The following is a 21,783-nucleotide window of genomic DNA, read 5'->3' as shown; positions in this document are numbered from 1 at the left end:
GTCAAATTTGCTATAATTTTAAAGGTTTAACATTACATAATGAATATTTACTATACACATATACTTTAAGAATATCTTGAGATGTTTGAATTATATCAAAGGACCAAATATTTTTTATCCAATTTAATACCATTTAACCTTGGTAACAAAATCATGAATATAATACGTTTTAAAAACCTCATAATTTCTCAGCTAGATAAAACATTTAATTTTGATATTCACAGATATCTTTTTTAGTAGCGAAGCTACTCTATAATTTGAAATGTCCGTCTGTCCGTATGTCCGTCTGTCCGTCTTAGTTTGGGGGAAACGTGATTTTCTCGGCTCCTATAAAAGATAAAAGGCTGAATTTTTTTTGACAACATTCTCATTATCAAGGAGCACAATTAACTATAACACATCAATAGCGATAGGACCGCTTTTTAGCAGGTTTTAGGCTATTTTTGTATTTTTCACATTTTTCTCCATATCTTTGGTGTTTATGGTCCGATTTCCAAAATTTTTTCAGTTATAGAATCAAACTTAAATTTCCTGTCGTTTCAAGAAAACAACTATGATGGTCAGACTGCCTTTAAGCAGGTTTTAGGCTATTTTTGTATTTTTACATTTTTCTCCATACCTTTGGTGTTTATGGCCCAATTTCCAAAGTTTTCCAGTTATAGATATCAAAATTAAATTTCCTTTCGTTTCAAGAACACATCAATAGCGGTCAGACTGCCTTTTTGCAGGTTTTTGGCTATTTTTATATTTTTCACATTTTTCTTCATATCTTTGGTGTTTATGGTCCGTTTTTTTTTAAATTTTTGTAGTTAAAAATATCAAAATTAAATTTTCCGTTGTTCTGAGCATCCAGTATGTAATTTACTTTGACCGTCAGTCTGTTAGTCATAGTACTGAAATATAAATAAATATTAAGAAATTAAAAACAAATGTTGAAAAGGTTTTGTGATTTTTTCCTTATATACATGCTTTTGATTTAATTTAATTGTTTATGCTTCGCTACTTATGGATGTTGTCATCCTTGTTAATTTAATAAAAAAATATTTTTCTTTTCTTTTATTTATCATGTATTTATAAGCCGATGCGTCCCTAGCACCTAGGGGGAATAGGGAAAAAAATCCTCCCAGGACCTCTCTTCCACATTATCGAAAACTCGAGTTATGGAGATCTTAAGCTTCAGACAAAAAACCTTATTATTTTATATAATTAATGGGATATACATTACTTTCTAATTTTAAAAGTTTTACATACAAAAACAATAAGCTAGGGGTCAAATTATTACACAAAATAACATTAAACATAACAAACATCATAAAACTTGTTGAATTTGAACATTTAACTTTTAATGTCCAATTAACCTTGCAAATATAAATATTAAACTGATTGATTGAAGAACAGCGCAGCCAAGTCAAAAGTATTATTAATTATACAATTAGAAATTTTCTTTTACTAAAAAGTAAAAACATTAATTTTTTGAAAATATAAAGGTAAAATGAAAAACTTTACACCATAATATTTTTTTTATAGTTATTTAATATTTTGAAAATAAAAATGACAAGACATCCCTGTTTTTATCCCTTCCCTTCTCTTTTCCCCCTTCCCTCGATTCCATTTCGCTTTTTGAGACTTAATTTCTCAGGACTAATTTTCCTACTAATTTTTAATGTTCCTTGCATTTTTTCTTTCTAATTAAAAATTATTATTCGCCCTGATTTCTTTTTTTTTCATTTGCAAATAATGTTAAGAAAAGATGTACAGCCGTTTGAAACAGATAGGTAAAACACAGCTAGGTCCAAAACTTATAGACCAAGCATAATTAAAAAAAAAAAACAATCTTCATTAGCTACAAATGATACGTTTGGTCAACATTTTTGGAAATCGAACTTTACCACATAATTCCACAATTTCGTAGCAAAAGCACATAAAAGTGAGTATAGAAAAGAGAAATTTGGGATCCGAAATTTGTTTGTACAATCAAAGGGGGGAAATTATACGGAAGTATTTGTCCACCTTTTTCTTTGGGGCTTATAGTAAATTAATTAAAAAATTTTTAACCTTTTTTTGACGGTGAATTTCATTTGTTTTCTTTTTTTACTAAAAGCCAAGAAAGTTTCTAAAATAATTCGCGGCATTTTTCGGTTTCCTGCGCAGCACTAAAAATTTCTATAAATTGCGTAATGAAAAGGCTTGTGAAATCAGTAAGATATCTTGCTAACCTCTTGACTGATGTGGCTCTCCTTTTTGGTGAAGCTTCTTATATGTCATAGATAGGGTTTTATTGTTTTAAACATTTTGGGAAAGGGTAATCGCACCCTCTAAGTAAAAATTAATTCTCTAAATAAAACTCTTTTTAATTTAAACTACTTTTCCCTTGTAATTCTAACCTGTAAGTATATGCGCCCCCCCCCCCCCTCTTATTTAAATACCCCAGGAGCGTAACCGCTAGTTATGAGCACATAGGACGGATATATTTATCTACTTTGGAGAAGGAAATGAGAATTTAGAAAGAGGGATCGCCATTAGGTTTGTCAATATAACCTAAGATCAAATTTGTATATTTATACACAAATATATTTTTATTTTTGCTTACAGGCTCTGAGTTTAATATAATTTTCAGACAAAATGGGTAACCCCTTAGACCCAGGAGAAGGCCCAAGCACAGCCTTTGTCGAAAATGAAGGAACATCAGATTCAATCAACAAAAGCAATATTCCAACAGATACTTTTGTTGTTACTCCGAATGCTTTACCTCCAGAGGACGACACATTATTCCTCTCAGACCTCGGTGTGGTTCAACATGATCATGATGTTTTGGAGGATAAAATTACACGAAAAATTGAGTTGAAAAGCGATTTGGCTACCATTGCAAAAGAACTTGATATTCTCATTAAACGCAAGGAATTGAATCAATTTGTTAATTTCTACGTTTTGTTTCTTTGCTATTATTTGACCCAAACGATATCTTTAAAAGTATTAAAATCATACTAAGCTTTATTGTAACATATTATGAATCCTGATTGAAAATAATATTCCATAGTGGGGAGGGGGGGGGGGGGTGTTAGAGAGGATTTTATGTCCTAATTTTTTTTTTTAAATTGGGTAACAAGGGGGTGTGGGGGAAATAATACTAGTAAATGATTGAAACAAATGTCTGAAGGTGGAATTTGATTTAAACATGTAATTGGGTTTCTAATCACCAGAGATCAATACAATAATATAGTTTGTCTGTAACTAAAGTACGCTATATACAGTTCACATAGAAACTAAATTTCGGTGCGATCAGGCTATCTCATAATACATAACCAAAATTGGTAAAAGCAAATACTCATGAATGAATGATGTATGTATATTGCATTTATATTTCACCTTTGCAAACATGTTACTAAATCTTTTAGCAGAAAAATTTCTAAAATAAAAAAATTAACAATACAATAACCATAGAACAAGAAAGAGGAAGAACTAGACCAAATTTACAAAGCAAATCTTCATGGGCGTCATAAAAGAAAGATCCAAGCCCTCCTATCGGAACAGGTTTAGTAATGTTTTTTTCTATATAACATGACCACCCTCCGCTCCCCCCCCCCCTTTAATTTGAATTGTGATATTCCTCCACATTTTTTAACTATTATAAAAAAAGATTTGGATTGGATGGTGTTAAGAGGCCAAGATTTAATTTTAGGGAAATCACCTTAACTATGATTCTAATGATTTGTGTAAAAGGTAGTATTAAAATTAAAAATTTTCATTGAAATTAGGATTTACCTTTTTTCTTCATATTTTTGTAGCACTTTTTACTACCTAATACTAATAATTTTTGTATTTAGGAAAAGTTGAACAGCAAAATTGATGAATTAGCGGAAGAAGAAAAAAATTTGATTGATCAACTTATCAATGCTGATGATTCGACTGAAACTGAACCGTCTACCTCTGCTAGAAAAAACATTATGGGCCAAATTGCCGAGAATTCCACAGAAGAACAAGTCAAGTTGGGGAATATCACCGCTTTTGGCTCCAGTTTAGAATCCACGCAGGTAAAGCAAGTGTGATAGTATTTTTGTGTCCATTTGTAATCCAAGTATTTATTTATTGAGAGATACACCCTAAAAGGTTTGAATACATCTATGAAGTAGTAAGTTTCTTTACATCATTACATAGTAGACAGGATGTTTGTGTGTCTTGCTATCCGCTGGGCAGATATGGTTCCTTCTTATGCTTCTTATTGGTCCATGAAAAATTTATATGTGGTGGGGTGCCATTCTTAGCTAATGTTAATTGTTTTGCCATAATTGCATGAATTTAAGGTATACATAGACGCACTTCCAATGACAATAATGTAGTTTCTACGGTGTTATATTATACTTGAAAAAATTTTTAGGGCTTTGAAGACGGAGCAAAAATCCACGCATACATGTCAAGAATGAAGAAGGATTCTAGCACGCCAGGAACCTCCTCTGTCAGGAAGCCAGCCAGGAAAGAACATAAAAGGAAGAGGATCAAGGCAATTGAGGATAGTGATGGTGACAGCGATTATGACCCAAGGTATTAAGTATTGTCAAATAGTCTTTATTATAAGCATGGCTTATTTATAAATATAATCCATCTAGGACATTACTGACGTTTTTTGATCCATCTTTGTCTACCAGTCCATGGGTCATGAAAAAAATTTAAAATTGATATTTTTTATAAAGATTTCGTAATTTCTATATTTCTTAGGTAATATCTTTTACTCCTATGTTCTTTTTCTTCTTATCTTCTTTTATGATCACAGAACAATTGCTTGATTCACCTTGTCCATTTGTCAATCCATTTTTTATGCTTTGCTAAATTAAAAATAATGTTTTTTCAAACTTGCTTCCAATGGTCATAATTGTCCTGGTCAATTGTCATATTTTTATAATATTAATTTTTTTAGAAGTGATAAAGAAAACCAAAGAGGCCTTGAATTTAATGATGACCTTGAGGAAGAAAGTGAGACTGAAGAGAATATTAACTATGAAACTGATTCGGATGAAGAAAAAAAATCCGCGAAAAAGTTTAAGAAAGTTCTGGATGATGGTGATAAAGAGATTTATATTGAAAGGTATAATGCAATAGCGTTTTGATTATTTCTTATTGGGTTGTTGACAACTTTGAATAATAGCTTAAAACCTGAAAGATTCCCTATAAGCATAGCCAAATAATTAAACAGATAGGTACAAATAAGAAAATATCCCACATTCTTTTATTTACACTTACTTATAAAATAAAACATTCATAATCTCTAATTAAGTTACTCTTCATTTAGGGTAGGTTTTTCTCCCTTAAATTGTCTGTTGTTCAATAATAGTTATTGTTTTACAATTTCGCTTTCCAACAAAAATTTTAACACACCAACAAGAGTGTATTTTTTGTTAAATAAAGATTACCTTTTTATTATCTATTAAAACTTAGATTAAGTTATTAAGATTCAATATTAGGTACATCTTTACCGCTTTACATTATAATGTTTTTTTTTAAATCTTGTTGCGTTACTCTAGTAGTAATTTGTCCTTGTTGTAGGCTGAAAAGATGGGAAAAGAAAAGGAGCAGCGAGGAAAAAGAAATGGATGGCAAGTTTGAACAACTAAAAGCAGGTATATATACCACTAACAGCAACCTTTAGAGCAAAGCTAGATAAAACAAGGATGACAACATCCATAAAAGCGAAGCTCTGAAACGTTAGGACAAACGAACATTAACTAAATAATCAAAATATAATGTATAAAAGTCGAACGGAACAAAATTGTAAGTAAATCTGTTGAAAAAATGCTTAAATACAGGATATTGTTTAAGGACATACTTACATGGACTTGTTTATACATATGATTCGCTTATATCAATGTACTTTGTTGTCCTAGGAATCATTATTCCAAAAATCAGATCAATCGGATAATTTTATCACATAAAAATTTGATGTTAAAAAAGTTAAAAATCAACATTTTTAAAATGAACGTAAGGACTTTCTGGTAACGATTATAGAGTTGCTTTGCTTTCTAACCCGTACCTAACTTTTATAGGAATCATCAGGCAAAGTTTGAAATCGATAGGACAATTCTAACATGCCTAAATTAACGTAAAGAGCTATATGTGACGTACGGACGGACGGACCAACCCTAATTAAAGAAAAGCTTCGCTTTAAAATATCAGTGCTAAAAAGAAATCTTCAACTTTTATTAAAGATTATGAAAATATTACCTAGTTACTCAAACTAAAAGTTTTTTTCCTACTTTCTATTAGGTTTTTTAATATGGCAGGATAATTCTACTTTATTATATGTATGTTGACTAAATTTACATCATCAAATTAAGTTTTATTGTAACAGGAATCGTTATGTAAGGTTCAGTGATATCAAAATGACTAGATTTAGTGTTGAAGTTATCCAACACATTAAAATGAACATAAGGGGGGGGGGGTTAATGCAACCATCTCGTAATCAGTGATTAAATGGCACTTAGAATTCGAATTTCGATCTGAACTTTTGCATGAGTAATCCTTGGTAGGTCTATTTTCCCGAAATCGAACAAAAAGTTGGAAAAGTAACGGCTAACGGCTGGCGGCTCAGCTATTTTGCCATCTTTTTTATATTTATACTGCAAATTAGTCACGAAACCTCTCTCAACATAATACTCTTCTCTACTCCAAAACGCTATCAAACGGTTCTAGACGGTAGCTGTTGGTACTAGAAGTTTTAAAATTGGTTATTGCTATCATTTAACATGAATTAAACCAAAAATATGTTTTAAAAAGTCGATTCCTACGTAATTGATGGATTTACCCTGAAAATAGGCAAAAAACGGCTAAACGGCTGAGCCGCTAGCCGTTACTTTTCCAACTTTTTGTTCGATTTAGGGAAAATAGACCTACCAAGGATTACTCATGCAAAAGTTCAGGTCGAAATTCGAATTCTAAGTGTCATTTGCTCACTGATTACGAGATGGTTGCATTAAACCCCCCCCCCCCCCTTAAATACCTAAGTAAATCTTTTTTAAAGCAAAATCCATTCAAAAATTTTAAAACTACGAATAATAATATTTTTATTTAGGCCTAAGAGTACCAACAGTTTTATGGAGTAAGCTTTACAACTATCAGAAGGTTTGTCTCAAAATTATTTATTTTGTTCACTGGAGTTTATACATTTAATTGTATCTCCCTTATTTAAGACTTTTTGATAAAATAGAGCAGTTAATGCACAATTGATTTTAATATTTCGTTCCATTTAAGCACTTATGTAATCTTGACAAAGATATTGCATTCAATTCATCTCTCTTTAGTCAATTTCTGTAAGAGCTCATTCTATTTTTGCTCAAATGATGAATGAAAAGTCAGGGATCTATAGGAATAAGACAATGGCCGATGATAATTTGATGTGCATTCCTAATGATGATAAACAAAATTACTCCTTCTATAGATTTAAATTAGTGATTGAAACTGTTGGATACTCAACTTTATAAGCTATCCATTCAAAACTCAATGAGTATTCCAAAAGTTGTTAGTCAACGATTGAGAAAACGTTATTATTTAACTTCGGGGACTAGTGTAATAAACTGCCCAACGTTCTAATTATAGTTTAGTTTTTTCAATTATAGCTTTTTTTTGCAGGTTGGAGTACAATGGATGTACGAGTTGCATCAGCAGAAAGTTGGCGGAATTTTGGGAGATGAAATGGGCCTTGGTAAAACTGTTCAGGTACAGCTTGAATGCTTTCGCTAGTACAGCTCGATGAGCCTACTCTAGTTTTCTGGTGCATTTATAGCAATTTTTTGGCTTTTGCGTTACTTTAAAATATCCTATTATAAAGTAGCAAGGTTTTTTTTGACTGTAGCTTAATTTTTGAATACATGTCAGTTGAGTTCTCCATTTTATGAAAGCTTCACTTAGGTCGTGTGATGGTTTAAGGCTAATTTGGCGCAGCTGCGAATAGCGTATTGTATAATGGAATGTTCAATGTCAACTTCCAGACAAAGATTGTTCAATCAAAGGGTAACATTAGCACATGGTTTTGACATGGGGATTAAGAGATATAAGTTTTCCGGAATTGTAATGTAGGGAGTAGATTTGAAATCTGCATCAAATTTTAAGGATTTTTTATAAAATTCGTTTTTTGTATAATTCTTTATCTAAAAGCGGAAATACAAATTAAGTTAATTAATTTTGGCATCTGTGATTGGTGGATTTAAAAAATCTGCGCTCTGATTGGATGTCGTACATCATTCAACCAATTAGAGTGCAGGTAGTTTAAAATCCACCTATCCTATTGGTCAAAATTAATTAACTTAAAATGTATTTTCGCTTTTAGATAAAGAATTTTACAAAAAACGAATTTTATAAAAAATCCTTAAAATTTGATGCAGATTTCAAATCTACTCCCTACATTAAAATTCCGGAAAACTTATATCTCTTAATGGGGATTGGAGATGTTAAAATTAATAAGGGGTGAAAATGCGAAATCTGTCCTCCAAATTTAAAATCTTAATTTTTTCCGCAATTTAATATCTAGATAAACTTAAATTTAACAAGCATGATATTAGCCAAAGGAAATTATTTTATTATTTATTGACCAAACCCCTTATCTCTAACTAATTTCTGTTAAGGTTATTGCTTTCCTAGCCTCGCTGTCCTACACCAAATCTAAGAGTGGGCAAGGTGCCACTATGATTGTGGCTCCGACAACCCTGCTACAGAATTGGGTGCATGAACTGCACACCTGGTGGCCCCCATTCAGGGTTGGTATGCTCCATGCTTCTGGTACATACACAGGTATAGAAAAGCTACATTTAAAAGATAATTATGGTTAAGATAATTTACACCTATTTCTATAGGAGAGAAAGAGAGGGGACAATAGGCTGTTTATTACACTAGTTTCTTAAATTTTATAATAAACATTTTCTTAGTCGATTGCTTAACAACCTGGGGAGTTCGTAAATTTTGATTGTTTTATTTATCAAGATGAGTGTTCTCACGTTTCTACCATTAATTTTAATTTACAGAAGGGTTTATTTTGTGTATCATTATTGAGGTTCTATATCAATTTATCGGCAATTGTCTTGCCCCTTTAAACCCTTGCTTCTCTACATGAAGGGACAGTTGCCTTTTATCAACTCAAAATACTTAGGTAGGTTTTAATAAAAAATAATCTTGTTAAAATTTCAGGATCCCGCACACACCTGATTCGCTCCATAAATTTTCACAATGGCATTCTAGTGATGTCCTACCAGTCTGTCATCACTTACAAGGAATGTTAAGTTGGAGTTTATTAGATTTATTCACATTTCAACTAATCTATAACTTTGTGAAGTAAAATTATTGTATTGTGTTTATTGGCGGATTTAAATACAAGATTGCTAATGTTTGTAAAAAAAAAAATAGTTATTTAGTTGAATGAATAAGACACTCATAGAATGTTTATCCCAGCTGGCTAATACAATGATATCTCCATGCTCTCCCTTTTCCATATAGGAAAATATTGACCAATATCTGAGGACTATATTAGCATCCTAAATTAACGATAAATATTTCACTGTCAAAATATCCGTGTATTTAATATCAATTTAGAGAAATTATATATCTTCACATATTTAAGAATAGTCTCTGTGATTTAGAGATAAAAAAATAAGTTTTTCATGTTATTTTCATAAGATTTCTACATTTTCCAACTTAGTTGCCAATAGGAGTTATTATCTGAACTAAATTGGGGCTACTGTATTCTTGATGAAGGGCACAAGATAAGAAATCCAGATGCACAGGTAGGACACCTCCTATTCGTTTTTTAAGACACCTATTAACCTTTTTAATGAATATCTGTCATAATTACGCAGGGTAGTAAGGCTGAAAATGAGAAACTTATTAAGAATTGTTAGTCTAATATTATGTATTATATTGATTTAAGATTTAAGGACGCAGTGCTTATTTATTTTACATAAACTAAAGATAGAAAAAAATCAATCCCTTTTTTCTTTTGATACTACAAGATAGGGTAGGCATTTCTTATTTTGGAGTGAAACTTTAATTGTTTTAACATTGACTTGAGCCTCGTTTTTAGGTTACCCTAGCTGTAAAGCAAATAACTACCCCACATCGAATCATTCTTTCTGGTTCTCCACTACAAAATAATCTAAAGGTACCTAGGCTTTTCGTCAATTTTTAACATAAGTTGAGGATGAGGGTGCCATTCTCAAAAATATTGGAATCACTTTCAAAAGAAATAAATATCTTTTCGCGCCATAGTTCATTTGATTTTTCATTTCAATTCCTGTGAATTTTTGACATTGCATTCACCAAAATGTAGTTTTCTCCCACCACAAAAAAATATTTAGCAACCTTATCAAAAAAACTTGGTGATGACATGTTGGCTTTTCATGTTATTTATTTTCAGGAGTTATGGAGTTTATTTGATTTTGTGTACCCCAGCAAGTTAGGAACTTTACCCACATTTATTCAACAATTCAGTGCCCCCATCACCCAGGAAATCAACAGAAAATTTTAGTGTCTTGTTTTTAGAAATATTTGTGAGGATGTTAAGGACAATTTGGTTATATGTTGTTTTTATATACAAGTGGCTATGAATCTAGAGGCCTCTAGGTGCACTTTAGGGAAAGATGGAGGAGAGCTAAACTTCCATTCAACTTTTTAGTTTTAATCAGAAAGAGGTAAAGAATAATTTTCTTCGGGGGGGGGGGGGGGGGGGGTTAATCCCAAAATAGTTATATATTACTCTGGACCTATGAGAAGCACCTTATAAAATAAGAAACATATCTGTTCAGCGGTTTGCAAGATCCTTCGCTACACACAGACAGAGAGACACCAAGATACTTAATTTATACATGTATAATAATATCAGAAACAAAACAAAGCAGAATAATTCATGCTTCAATTTTAACTCTGTTAATGTTAAAACCAACAGGGTGGTTTTGCTAACGCAACAGAAGTTCAAGTCGCTACTGCATTTAAATGTGCTACCGTTTTAAAGGTAAATTATTTTAATTTGTATTATCAAATTATATTCATAATTAAATTATCAGGAATGCAAATTATTACTGTAGAACAGACTAACCTTTCTCTTGTTAATAAATTTTGATTGGATAGTTCAAACTAGCAGTGTCCAAACTTTTCCATCAAAAATTTCATCTACAGTAGTGATTTGTATCAATTTTTCTTACTAGCCTCTAAAGAACTTTGACAATTTTTAGGAATTATTTTTAGTGGATATTAAATCTTGTCTGTTTATGATTATTAGATTATTTTTACTGTTGGGAGACTGTGATATTCTCGGCTGCTATTAAAGATTGATAGAAAGCTGATTCCTATGACATCTAATCTGTACATTGTTTTGACAGTATGTCTGTCGGTCATGCTTCAACAGATATCAAAATTTTGCGTATTCCCTCTCTTTTTTTTCACTGGTATGAGAACTGAACATCTATAACTCAATTTGTTTGTCAATTCCATGATTTTTTGTGCTTCGCTACTTATGGATGTTGTCATCCTTGTTTTATATATCAGCAAGGCTTTTATAGAAGGTTTTTTCAAGGACACAATCAACCCGTATTTATTGCGACGAATGAAAGCAGATGTAAAGGATCATATCAACCTGCCTGAGAAAAATGAACAGGTATACTATGAATTCTTATTAATATTATGCATACCTACTTCATGGCGACTTAGGTCCAAGCCTTAAGGAACTATGGCTAATCATTCAATCAATTATGCATAAATTTTACATCTCCCACCAAATTCGAAAGAAAAACGTAGGCTCTCTCGTTATTTTTATGGCTCTTTGAACCCCTAAAACATTGGTCTTCAAAAACGTTTTTTTTTGTGTTTTTTATCGTAGCTACTTATAAATAGTTAGTCATAAATTGAATGTGTTCATACGTCTGTGTTCTGATAGTCTCAATCCATATTCAACAAAGCATAACCAATATCTATAAAGTAGTAGGATGTTTGTATTTGTGTTTTATATGTGTGTGTTGACAAATTCCTGTTCAAAAATGATATTTGGCTGAATGTGTTATTTTTTGTGCACCTAACATATTGCATTTGATAATCAAATGGTGTGTCACATTTCAATTCCTAACATTAGCATTAGCAAGAAAGTAACAGTTTCTGTAATATATAACTTGTCAAAAATTTAAAACAAGTAGGTAGGGGACATTTGACTATAAGTTATACTGCACTGGTGCACGAAGCTTTATAAACAATTTTTCTTATTCGTAGGTTTAAAAACAAGACTTAATTGACTTAAAATAATCTTTATTGGTAAAAATTTGCCTATAATTTTAATCTGCAAAGCAGCATAAGGAGTGTTATCCCTATCAGTGGTTAAAAATTTATTTCAATTATAATGTATTAGATAAACAATTTGTTTAGGTTCTTTTCTGTAAGATGACAGACGAACAACGCGCATTGTATCGTGGCTACATAGAATCACCAGAAATCAAGTCTATACTGGACGGGCGGATGCGGTATGTTGTAGATTAGCTGCCCTAAAAATAAAAGAGTAGAGATATTGTATATTAGAATAGATATTAGAATCATTTGTTAATACAGAAAAAAGGTCATCTTGTATATTTAATCTATCCCAAGTAAATTCTAATAGATAGGTAAACCCTCCAACTACAAAAACTAAATATTTTGATAAGAAAGAAGTTTAATTTTCCATACATTTACTTCGGCAAACAATTTTCCATTTTTAAATACTTTTAATATTAATTGATCGTCCATAATCCAATCACTGTACTTATTTTTTCAGGGTTTTTGTTGGACTAATAGCACTGAGAAAGATATGTAATCATCCAGATATCTTTCTTTATAACAGCCAGGTATTAGGAATGCTTATACCTAAGTAAGTTACAGGGTCTTTATGTGTGTGTTTCAATATCCGAAAAAAATCTATTTCTTTCTAGTAAACAAATAGTTTTCAAATATACCTAATGATTTGAAAATTTGTATCTTAACCTTAAAAATGCTTCAAATTTTTACATGATTCTTTTTTTCCATTGCTGCAAAATATTGCATTTTCTTATAAGGGATTTTTGTGTTTGTATATGAGAGGACAAGTAGTTTTTTGCTGACTTTTCCAATATTTTCCCATATCTTTGGTGTTTTTGGTTAAATTTTTGATTATTTTAGTATCAGCTGAAGTTTTTAGTACACTTAATTTTTTCTTCCCCCCTTCCCCCCCTTAACCGGGGATTCTATGCAGAATATGCACCCCTGTATTTTTAATTTGTTGTAAGTTGTCGTAGAAGCTAATCTTGTTATATTATCAGGATGATGAGCACGGCTACGGTCATTATGAACGAAGTGGTAAAATGATTGTGGTACATTCTCTGCTTAAAATCTGGAAGAAACAGGGTCATAGAGTTCTTCTCTTCACGCAGTCTAGGTTGGTTTTGTTCTTGTTAAAAGCGAAGCTTTTCTACGTTATTAGACGGTTTGTCAAGGATCTATGACAATTAGTTTAAAGTTTAAAACAATAATCTGATCGTTTTATTCATTTGCTGGTATAAAATAAACTAAACCTCAAAGTATAACAAGAATTTAATAAAAACACCTTTTTATTAGGTAATATATCTGAATAAAGGTACTAAGAAAGAGAGGGAATGTCTGATTGAGCCAATAGGAGAATCGCATCGGAATTTACATTGGATCTCATTGGTTGAAATTATGTACACATTTTCCTACGAAGGCATGTTTTTTTCATTTCATACATACATAAAAGTCAGCTGTTAACAGTATATTTTCTTAGTAGAAAGCTTTGCGGAATCAGAATTAATTGCCCAAAAATTTCGTTTACAATTTGAAAGCTTGAAACAAAGTTGGATTCTTTAAAAAAAAGTTAGGCTGGCAACTCGCTGGTGAGGCAAAATTATTTTTGTGAAAAATCCTCCAAAATCGAATAAAAAAATTTACAAAAATGAAATAAAATCTTAAGAGGGTTATTAACATATGATTTTGTTTAATTTTTGTAGATTTTTAATGTGCTTTTGGATGATTTTTCACAAAAATAATTTTGCCTCACTATCGAATAGCGAGTCTATCATTTTTTAAGAATCCACATCAGCTTGAGTCGAAAGTAAACAATACTTTTGTCTGCTAGGAATGTTCTCTCATAGATTTGACGAAAAAAGGGTTCAGAATATTCTTCTTCTCTTCTATTTCTATTTATATCTGATTTTAAGGACCAGTTGTTTAGAAATCAAAGTTTTAAATCTTAAGATTATAAACTTAATGGAAAGAAGGACGTACAAGCTTTTATTTCAATATTCGGGGGGCGTTTTTAACCAATCTTCTAATATTTTATTACAGGTTCAAAATTAACATTTAGGGATACTAACCACTCATACAAACCCTTAAAATTAAATTTGTCATGGGGTTGAAATTTAGAAGGGGGAAAACAAACTTTACCCCTTAACCCCCACACTTGTACATCATTGATAGCATTGATGGGTAATTTATTTTTAGGAAAATGTTGCATATCCTTGAGCTATACGCTAAAGAAAATAATTACAGCTATCTGAAGCTGGACGGAACTACAAATGTTGGAAGCAGACAGGCGTTAATCAACAAGTATAACGAATCTCCGGATATATTCCTATTCATTTTGACCACTAAGGTAAGTGAAGTTCAGTGTTTATGTCTAGTAAATATTAATATTACCTTTGTCGATTAATCATATTATCCTAATTTATAAGGAAGTTAAGTCCGTTAAAATCTTGCTAACCACTCATATGCGAATGAGTTCTCAACAACTTTAGGGAAACTTCATAAAGCTCTTGAATGTTTTTAGGCTAGGTATTTTTTTTTTCAAAATTTAGGTACTTGTTGGTTTTGTTTTTTTAAGTCTTCTCCCTCTTTTAATTCAGCGATTATGTTAGCCTAGAGATGTCTTAGCATTATATATAACCCCTAATAAATAAAATACGTAAACTTTATCCAATAACATCACTTTGTATCTGCTTAGGTCGGAGGGCTTGGAGTAAATCTATGTGGCGCAGACAGAGTTGTTATTTTTGATCCTGACTGGAATCCAAGCACAGACACCCAGGTATATTTTTGTAGTACATCTGACATGTTCAATAGACAACATCCATTCTGTTGTCGGTTTGTAGGTCAAGCTACAAAATATTTGTAATATTTATTTTAGAGGTTTTGTGATTTTCTGTTATCTTATTTTTTCCTATGTTATTGCTACTAATTATCTGCTCTTTAACCTACTCTTTCCGTTAGTCCATTCATGATTTTTGTTATGCTTCACTACTTGTGGATGTTTTATCCTTGATAATAAGTTTAATATGGTAACTAAAAATTATATATATTATTCTTTTTTAAATTAATGGCTTCAAATTATTTTTTCCTGTAATGTAATGCTGAATTTATAGGCTCAGCTTTTACCAACAACGAATTAATTCGGGAAAAAATCACGCAACCTATTCGTGTTTTTTAGCTGTCGTTGGGGGGGGGGGGGGGCAACACAGTAGAATTGACGATATCTCCATCTGCTCCCAAAATATTATTTTTATTTTATTTCGCTTGTTGGTTATACCTTAATCCTGACTTAGGCTAGAGAGCGTGCCTGGAGAATTGGGCAGAAAAGAAATGTTACCATTTACAGGTAAAATTATATATTAAATCTCGGTCGAATTTATTAGCAAAGCTCCTCTATTACTAGGGCTTTTAATTACATCACTGTCTCCTAATAAAACTAAACTGACAAAGCTAAATTTGCTTTATTCACTTCATTAAGAGATGCGATTGATAGTGAAGATTTGTTCTTTGAAATATATATTGTTATGAGGCAACAGTAGTTACTAATTTTGAAGGTTATGGTTGACATAGATTTACAACTGTTGAAAGTACTTTTAATAAAGGTTTGCTACCATTATGACCTTAACTGTCTTTATTAGAAATATTGTATTTATTTTTGACCATTGAAATAGTTGAAGCAAATTAGTTTTAAAAATCCTCCCAAAATACTCTAAAAAAATGCACAAATTTTACAGATCTTTGTTTATAGATTAATGACAAGTGGAACGATTGAAGAAAAAATCTACCATCGACAAATCTACAAACAGTTTCTAATCAACAGGGTTCTAAAGGTACAACAAAATTGCCCACAAACATTGAATGATTCAAATCAACTTTGGGATTGGTTTAAAAAGTCAATTTATAACAGAAATAAGAAAGATGATTTGGAAAGTGTTAGTTGCTTAAGATATTTGAACAGCTGAAGAAGTTCAACTTGCAATTTCCCAAAAGGCAATCATAGAACCCACCCCGCTTATTTTGAAATTAATTGAAATTATGTGTGTGGGGGGGGGGGTGGTTAAGTTTTTCCGTTTGATTGTTTATTATTGTAGGTAAGGTATGGTTAGGTAAGGATATTATTCGGTATAATTGAGCCCCGAATGTATAAGGCCCCCCTAAGAGTAAAAAACTATTCCTATCCCCCTTATTTGTAATGGGATTTCAGTGTTCAATAGGCACTTTAAGGGAAACACCGTTTAAATTGCTTTCAAGAATTAAGAAATACTTATGTTAGGGAAACTGAGAGGTACTTGAGAAAACGGTCTATTTTTCTTTAATAAATTAAACATTTTTTTCACATTATTTTTATAATAGACAAATTCACAAAGTAAATCATAATTACAGGATCCAAAACAACGAAGATTTTTCAAATCGCAAGACCTATTTGAGCTGTTCACCCTCAACGAAACCAACGACGATAAAACGGAAACGTCGGCTATTTTCGCCGGCACCGGAACTGACGTCAAAGTCACTCCGAAAAATCGCCGACCTAAGTCTGATAAGAAGCAGAAATTGCTGGACAAATATGGCGATACGGATCCCATAGCAGTGAAAAGGTAGCGTAAAGAATTTTTTTTAAAGCGAAGTAACTCTTTATTTTGCGAATCAATTTTATTTTTGTGGGGGAGTTAATAAACGTCCTCCGTCTCTAAACCATGGGCTTCACAAATAAAGCAGGGATTTTAAATTAGTGATAGGTTAAAACTATTGATTATGCAGGAGTGTATATTGACCCGGCTGAGGGGGGGGGGGGGGTAAAAAATTTTAAAAATGTGGTTGGGGGGAGAAAAACAGGGGTGTATATTCTACATGGGATCCCCTGCTCAGGGGGGGGGGGGGAATAAAAAATAAGTGGTTGGAGGGGGAAAAAAATGTAAAAATTAAGAAAACTGAAAACATTCTTTCCATCCCCCCCCCTCTCCTTGGTGAAAAAAAACTAAAAATATGTGTGGTAGGAGGGATAAAATAAATAGAATATTGAGTTCTTTAAATATTTTTCCATTTTCCCCCCTTCTTAGTGAGAAAAAACTAGGAGGGGAAAAAATAAAGAATTTTGTAGACAGGGAAAAAAAAAATCTTGTGCAGAATATATACCCTTGGGAAAAAATGTAAAAATTAAGAGGACTGAAAGCATTTTTTCTAGTTTTCTCCCCTCTTTGGTGAAAAAAAATAAAAAATATGTGGAAGGGGTATAATATGAATAAAATAAAGAGTTCTGAAAATATTTTTCCATTTTACCCCCTTTCTTGCTGGAAAAAAAAAGGAGGGGGAAAAAATATAAAAAATTGCAGCAGGGGAAAAAAATTAATTGTGCAGAATATACCCCCCTGTGATAATGTATCCCCAATTGTGATAAACAAAATTTTCCTATATGTATACAATTGTTGACTTCCTTGGTACAAACTTATCATGGTATATTGATCCCAATATGGGGAAGGGGGGGGGGGGTAAATCTTAATATATTTTCAAACATTTGTTTACCCCCACTGGCCTCCCCTCGCCCTAAAACGTCCTTGTTTTTTATTAATTGATATTTTAAAATTTCAGGAAGGAAGTGAAGAAGTTTGAACGTAGTGAAGGCACTAAAGATCTGTTCTACGAATCCCCTGAGGAGGGAGAATTGTTAGAAAATCAAGACACAGGGACAAAATTAAGATTATCCTTGTATAAAAGTAACAGGATGTCTGTCTGTATATGATCTGCCTGTGTGTATAGAAGGATTTAGCTAACCGCTTAACCGATATGGTTCTCCTTTACAATGTAGCTGTTCATAGGTCCTGGGAAGGTTTATAACTGTTTTGGGGGAGGGTAACACCACCCTTTTAAGAGAAATTGCCCCTAGAAAACTTTTGGGGAGATTATTGACAGTTTGTAACTAAGGTCTTCCTTTTCCCTAATGTAGGATTTTAATTTGGAGATTTAACCATTGCCCTACTCCTCAATCCAAGAGAGAAGTGACCCCATGACTCTGAAGCCTGTATATTATGCTAAAAATAAATTTAGCACCAACCCTTTTATAGCGCCTGTTATTAGACTCATGATAAGTGCTTGACATAACAACAGAGTGACTTGTAAAATGCTTTATTCTAATACTTTAATCTTTATCTGTCACATAAACAGAAAGAGGAGAAAAAAGAAAGAAAGAGAGAAGGAAAAGTGATGATGATATGTCAGATGATTCTAACAGAAAGAAAAGCAAAAAGAGTAAAAGGTAATTTGAAAAGATGGCTTTATATTTTCTATATTTTATCATTTTTACTTTATGATTTTGGTTCTGCTTTGATGAGATATGCATGCACCAACCAACCTTTACCTTTGGTCAAATAGGAAAAATTTAAAGAGATTTTTTAATGAAGTGCATTTACTGAGTTAAAATTGTGAACCTTAAAATAATCCTTATTGAGTTTAAAGGCAATTTATAAATAAACCTAAAAATGTTTTATTTATCATCGCTGAAGTTACCTTTGAGAAAAATGAAAGTAGGTATAAATCACAACAAATCTGTTTTATTTTACTTTAAATTTACTACTTATAAAATATAAATATTTTGTGGAACAACTACCTACCCTTTTAATGAAAAAATATAAATTCCATTTTGTTTAAATATTAAGAAATTTTTCAGATTATCAAACTATCCATTAAACTCAATATTTTTAATGAGTGTTATTCATTTTTTTAAGGGATGAAAAAGGCGCCAAATTTGAAGGAGAACGTGTACGTATGTTGGTTAAGAAAAGAAAGTACCAAGCACCTGCTGTGCCAGCAGACCAACAGGAACAAGATCCCGCAGCTTCTAAAAATCAGGTAATTTTCTGTCAAGACGAAAAATCAGCTGTTGATCCACCGTCTTGTTTTAAAACATATTATCACTTGATTGAAAACATTCCTTAAGAGCTAATTTTCCACCATGTTGTTTTTCAAACCATTCAGGTTAATGTTTTCTATCTTTTATTTTATAGCAGAATAAGCTACAACAGCTATTTTGATTTCTAAACATATCAGCTGATTATTTGCTATTTTGTTTTTATAATGCCTTCTTGTTTTTGATAATATAGTCCGCCCTACCTAAATCTTATATTATATTATCAAACAAATGATATTTTTTAATATTTAGTTTTAAGTCATGTAACTTTTTTCTAATTAAGGATAATTATGTGCTAGCAAAGCTATTCAAGAAGTCGGGCGTCCACAGTGCCGTTCAACATGACGTAATCATGGACACTGCCACAGCAGACTATGCCATCATTGAATCTGAGGCTAAACGTGCGGCTGATGAAGCTATGGCTGCCCTGAGAGCAAGTAGAGCTCAGTGTCAAAGGGCTGAGAGTGGAATTCCTAACTGGACAGGTATAATTTTTGTGTTAGAGCATTTAAGTAACAAATTTACTCTATAATGTTTAAATACCCCTGTATGGCAATCCACTATTTGAGAAATGCTATTCAAAAACCTTGCAAAGATATTCTTTTATATTGTTTATATATGTATCTCAATAACTTTTTATGTCGGTACATTACATCTTTTATTGATGGTTATTGTTGTATACTGTATTATATAGGACATAAAAGTAAAAGAACAGAAGGGGCATGGCATGAGCTATATGCATTATGCAACTCTGTTCAGAGAGCAGGAACCCTTTCCAGATTTTGTATTGGGTCTTTAAAATAAGCTAATAGCATTGGAAAAAGGAACATAGCCAAGTCACTATTTTAAAATCTAAAGCAATTTGCTAGCAGACGAAAAGGGTCTAAACCACTAGGACCAGGTAGTTGTCTGATATATACAACATACACCTATACTTGTACATTTATGTAAAGGATCATTTTTAAGGGTTTAAAGAATTATCAGCTCAAAAACTATCAAGTCTTTTTTAAGTGTTCAAATTCACTGCAGTTCTTTCATGATTTACAAATTAATTCAATAACTTTGCTGTTCTACCTACTTTTCATTATTTGGTTTTGGACTTGATAACCAAATTATGGACTTTTTCATTCTTTTCTTATTTTTAGGACAACACGGACAAAAGCGCAAAATTACTATCAAAGTTGGGAACAAGCCACTTGCTTCCAGCGACCTACTTGCCAGAATGAAGAACAGAAATAAGATTGTTTCTTCTGTGGAGCGTCCTTCAAACAACTCCAATGGCGAGAATATCTTTTTCCAGGTAGTATTTTATTTATGCCAAAACCAGGTCAAAAAGTTGTTAGCCTTCCAGACATTGATTTAAAAGTTGTACAGTCAAAGAGTTAAGGTACTAATGTTTTCTGCTAGACATTAGTTATTAGAGCATTTAATATCCGGATATGGGGTCTTAAATTGATAAGGACGCTTCTTGTAAGGTTCATAAAATTTATTTTTATTAGATGATTCAATTTAATTAAAACTTTAGGATCTAATGTTTTAGGTTATCAATATTCCAAGTAGCTAGCCCTAACCATAAAATACTGTATCTTCATGTGGACCTAGCCTATTTATTTCAATAGTTAATTTGATCATAATTGTTTTTTTTAGGAGCAAACAGGGGAGTCGAATGCCAACAAAGAGGATGTTGAGTTACTTACAGACATAAGGTTACTTTTTTTCTCAGTTCAACGGTTAGCGAGATCCTTCGGTACAGACAGACAGACACATATCCTGATACTTTTATGTAAGGATTACTGTTTTATTAGCCATACTTTGTTATGATTTCTTAAGGGACTATATAAAACTTATTGAATGAAATTGTTTTTTCCTTGTCAATAATACCTATCTACCTTTTTAATTTTCTATTTATTTAGGAATTTTATTGCATTTCAAACGTCAACCAATGGCGAGGCTCGAACCACAGAACTCCTGGCAAAATTTAAAGGCTCATTGCCAAGTCAAAGAAGTCCACTATTTAAGGTAAATGACACTTTTAAGGACAATTACTTCCATCAATAACGCTGTCAAAAGAATTGGATTGGATTTTATATTTATATTGGAAGTCATATTTAGTGATCAATAACATTACATGTTAAAACTAAAACATAATTTATAGATATGATTTTGATAATCAACTAATCAAAATTTCTTTTTTAGGCTTTCCTCAAGCAAATCTGTGAATTTCGGCGCGAAGTGGACGGTACAGGAATTTGGACGCTAAAACAGGAATTTAGATGAAAGCCTTGCATGGACAATCTTCTATTTGCATTTTTTTCATATAAATTAATCTTAAACTGTGATATATATTTTATGTAGCCAGGGTTAGGACATTAACGATTATTTGAAACTTTAATCTCTATTGTCTCCTTTTTTTATCAGACTCTAAAAATAAATTAAACTGCAATGTTTGCCGTGAGTTTTTAGGGATAATTTTTATTATTTCTCAAAGATTTAAAAGATTATATATTGATGCAATATAAAAGCCCACAAATTTATTGTTTAAATATCTGTTGAATTAGTTGATTATTTTTGGAAATAATTAAATCATAAGCTTTGAA

At 31.8% G+C, this 21,783-nt stretch overlaps 1 protein-coding gene across 2 annotated transcripts; it reads left to right on the top strand.

Annotated features, from left to right (window-relative positions):
- Positions 1-2,591: 2,591 nt before the first annotated feature.
- LOC145332251 (DNA excision repair protein ERCC-6-like) lies at positions 2,592-21,775 on the top strand. 2 transcript variants are annotated; one of them, XM_080177200.1, is made up of 31 exons: positions 2,592-2,898; positions 3,442-3,531; positions 3,825-4,031; positions 4,376-4,539; positions 4,913-5,080; positions 5,539-5,612; positions 7,061-7,110; positions 7,618-7,704; positions 8,610-8,775; positions 9,169-9,253; positions 9,689-9,761; positions 10,058-10,135; positions 10,391-10,476; positions 10,915-10,984; positions 11,546-11,626; positions 12,385-12,479; positions 12,767-12,836; positions 13,287-13,402; positions 14,482-14,632; positions 14,981-15,064; positions 15,579-15,631; positions 16,034-16,115; positions 16,669-16,880; positions 17,872-17,966; positions 18,445-18,535; positions 19,005-19,128; positions 19,470-19,671; positions 20,332-20,486; positions 20,834-20,892; positions 21,100-21,205; positions 21,383-21,775. In XM_080177200.1, the coding sequence occupies exons 1-31, from the start codon at positions 2,623-2,625 to the stop codon at positions 21,461-21,463; spliced, it is 3,531 nt and encodes a 1,176-aa protein (XP_080033326.1). In that variant the 5' UTR covers positions 2,592-2,622; the 3' UTR covers positions 21,464-21,775. The 2 variants fall into 2 exon arrangements, with proteins under 2 accessions (XP_080033326.1, XP_080033325.1); XM_080177199.1 differs by having other exon boundaries at positions 10,391-10,481; positions 10,920-10,984.
- The last annotated feature ends 8 nt before the right edge of the window (positions 21,776-21,783 follow it).

The sequence above is a fragment of the Acartia tonsa genome, chromosome 11, assembly GCF_053477335.1.
Source record: "Acartia tonsa isolate MP-2025a chromosome 11, ASM5347733v1, whole genome shotgun sequence".
Lineage (NCBI taxonomy): Eukaryota > Metazoa > Arthropoda > Copepoda > Calanoida > Acartiidae > Acartia > Acartia tonsa.
Note: the sequence above shows the minus strand (reverse complement) of the source record. Positions and strands in the feature narration are given on the sequence as shown.

Coding starts and splice junctions, on each gene's coding strand:
- LOC145332251 (XM_080177200.1), top strand. CDS start 2,623: ATGGGTAACCCCTTAGACCCAGGAGAAGGCCCAAGCACAGCCTTTGTC. Junction 12,480..12,766: donor ATACTGGACGGGCGGATGCG/GTATGTTGTAGA, acceptor TTATTTTTTCAG/GGTTTTTGTTGGACTAATAG. Junction 20,487..20,833: donor GCGAGAATATCTTTTTCCAG/GTAGTATTTTAT, acceptor TGTTTTTTTTAG/GAGCAAACAGGGGAGTCGAA.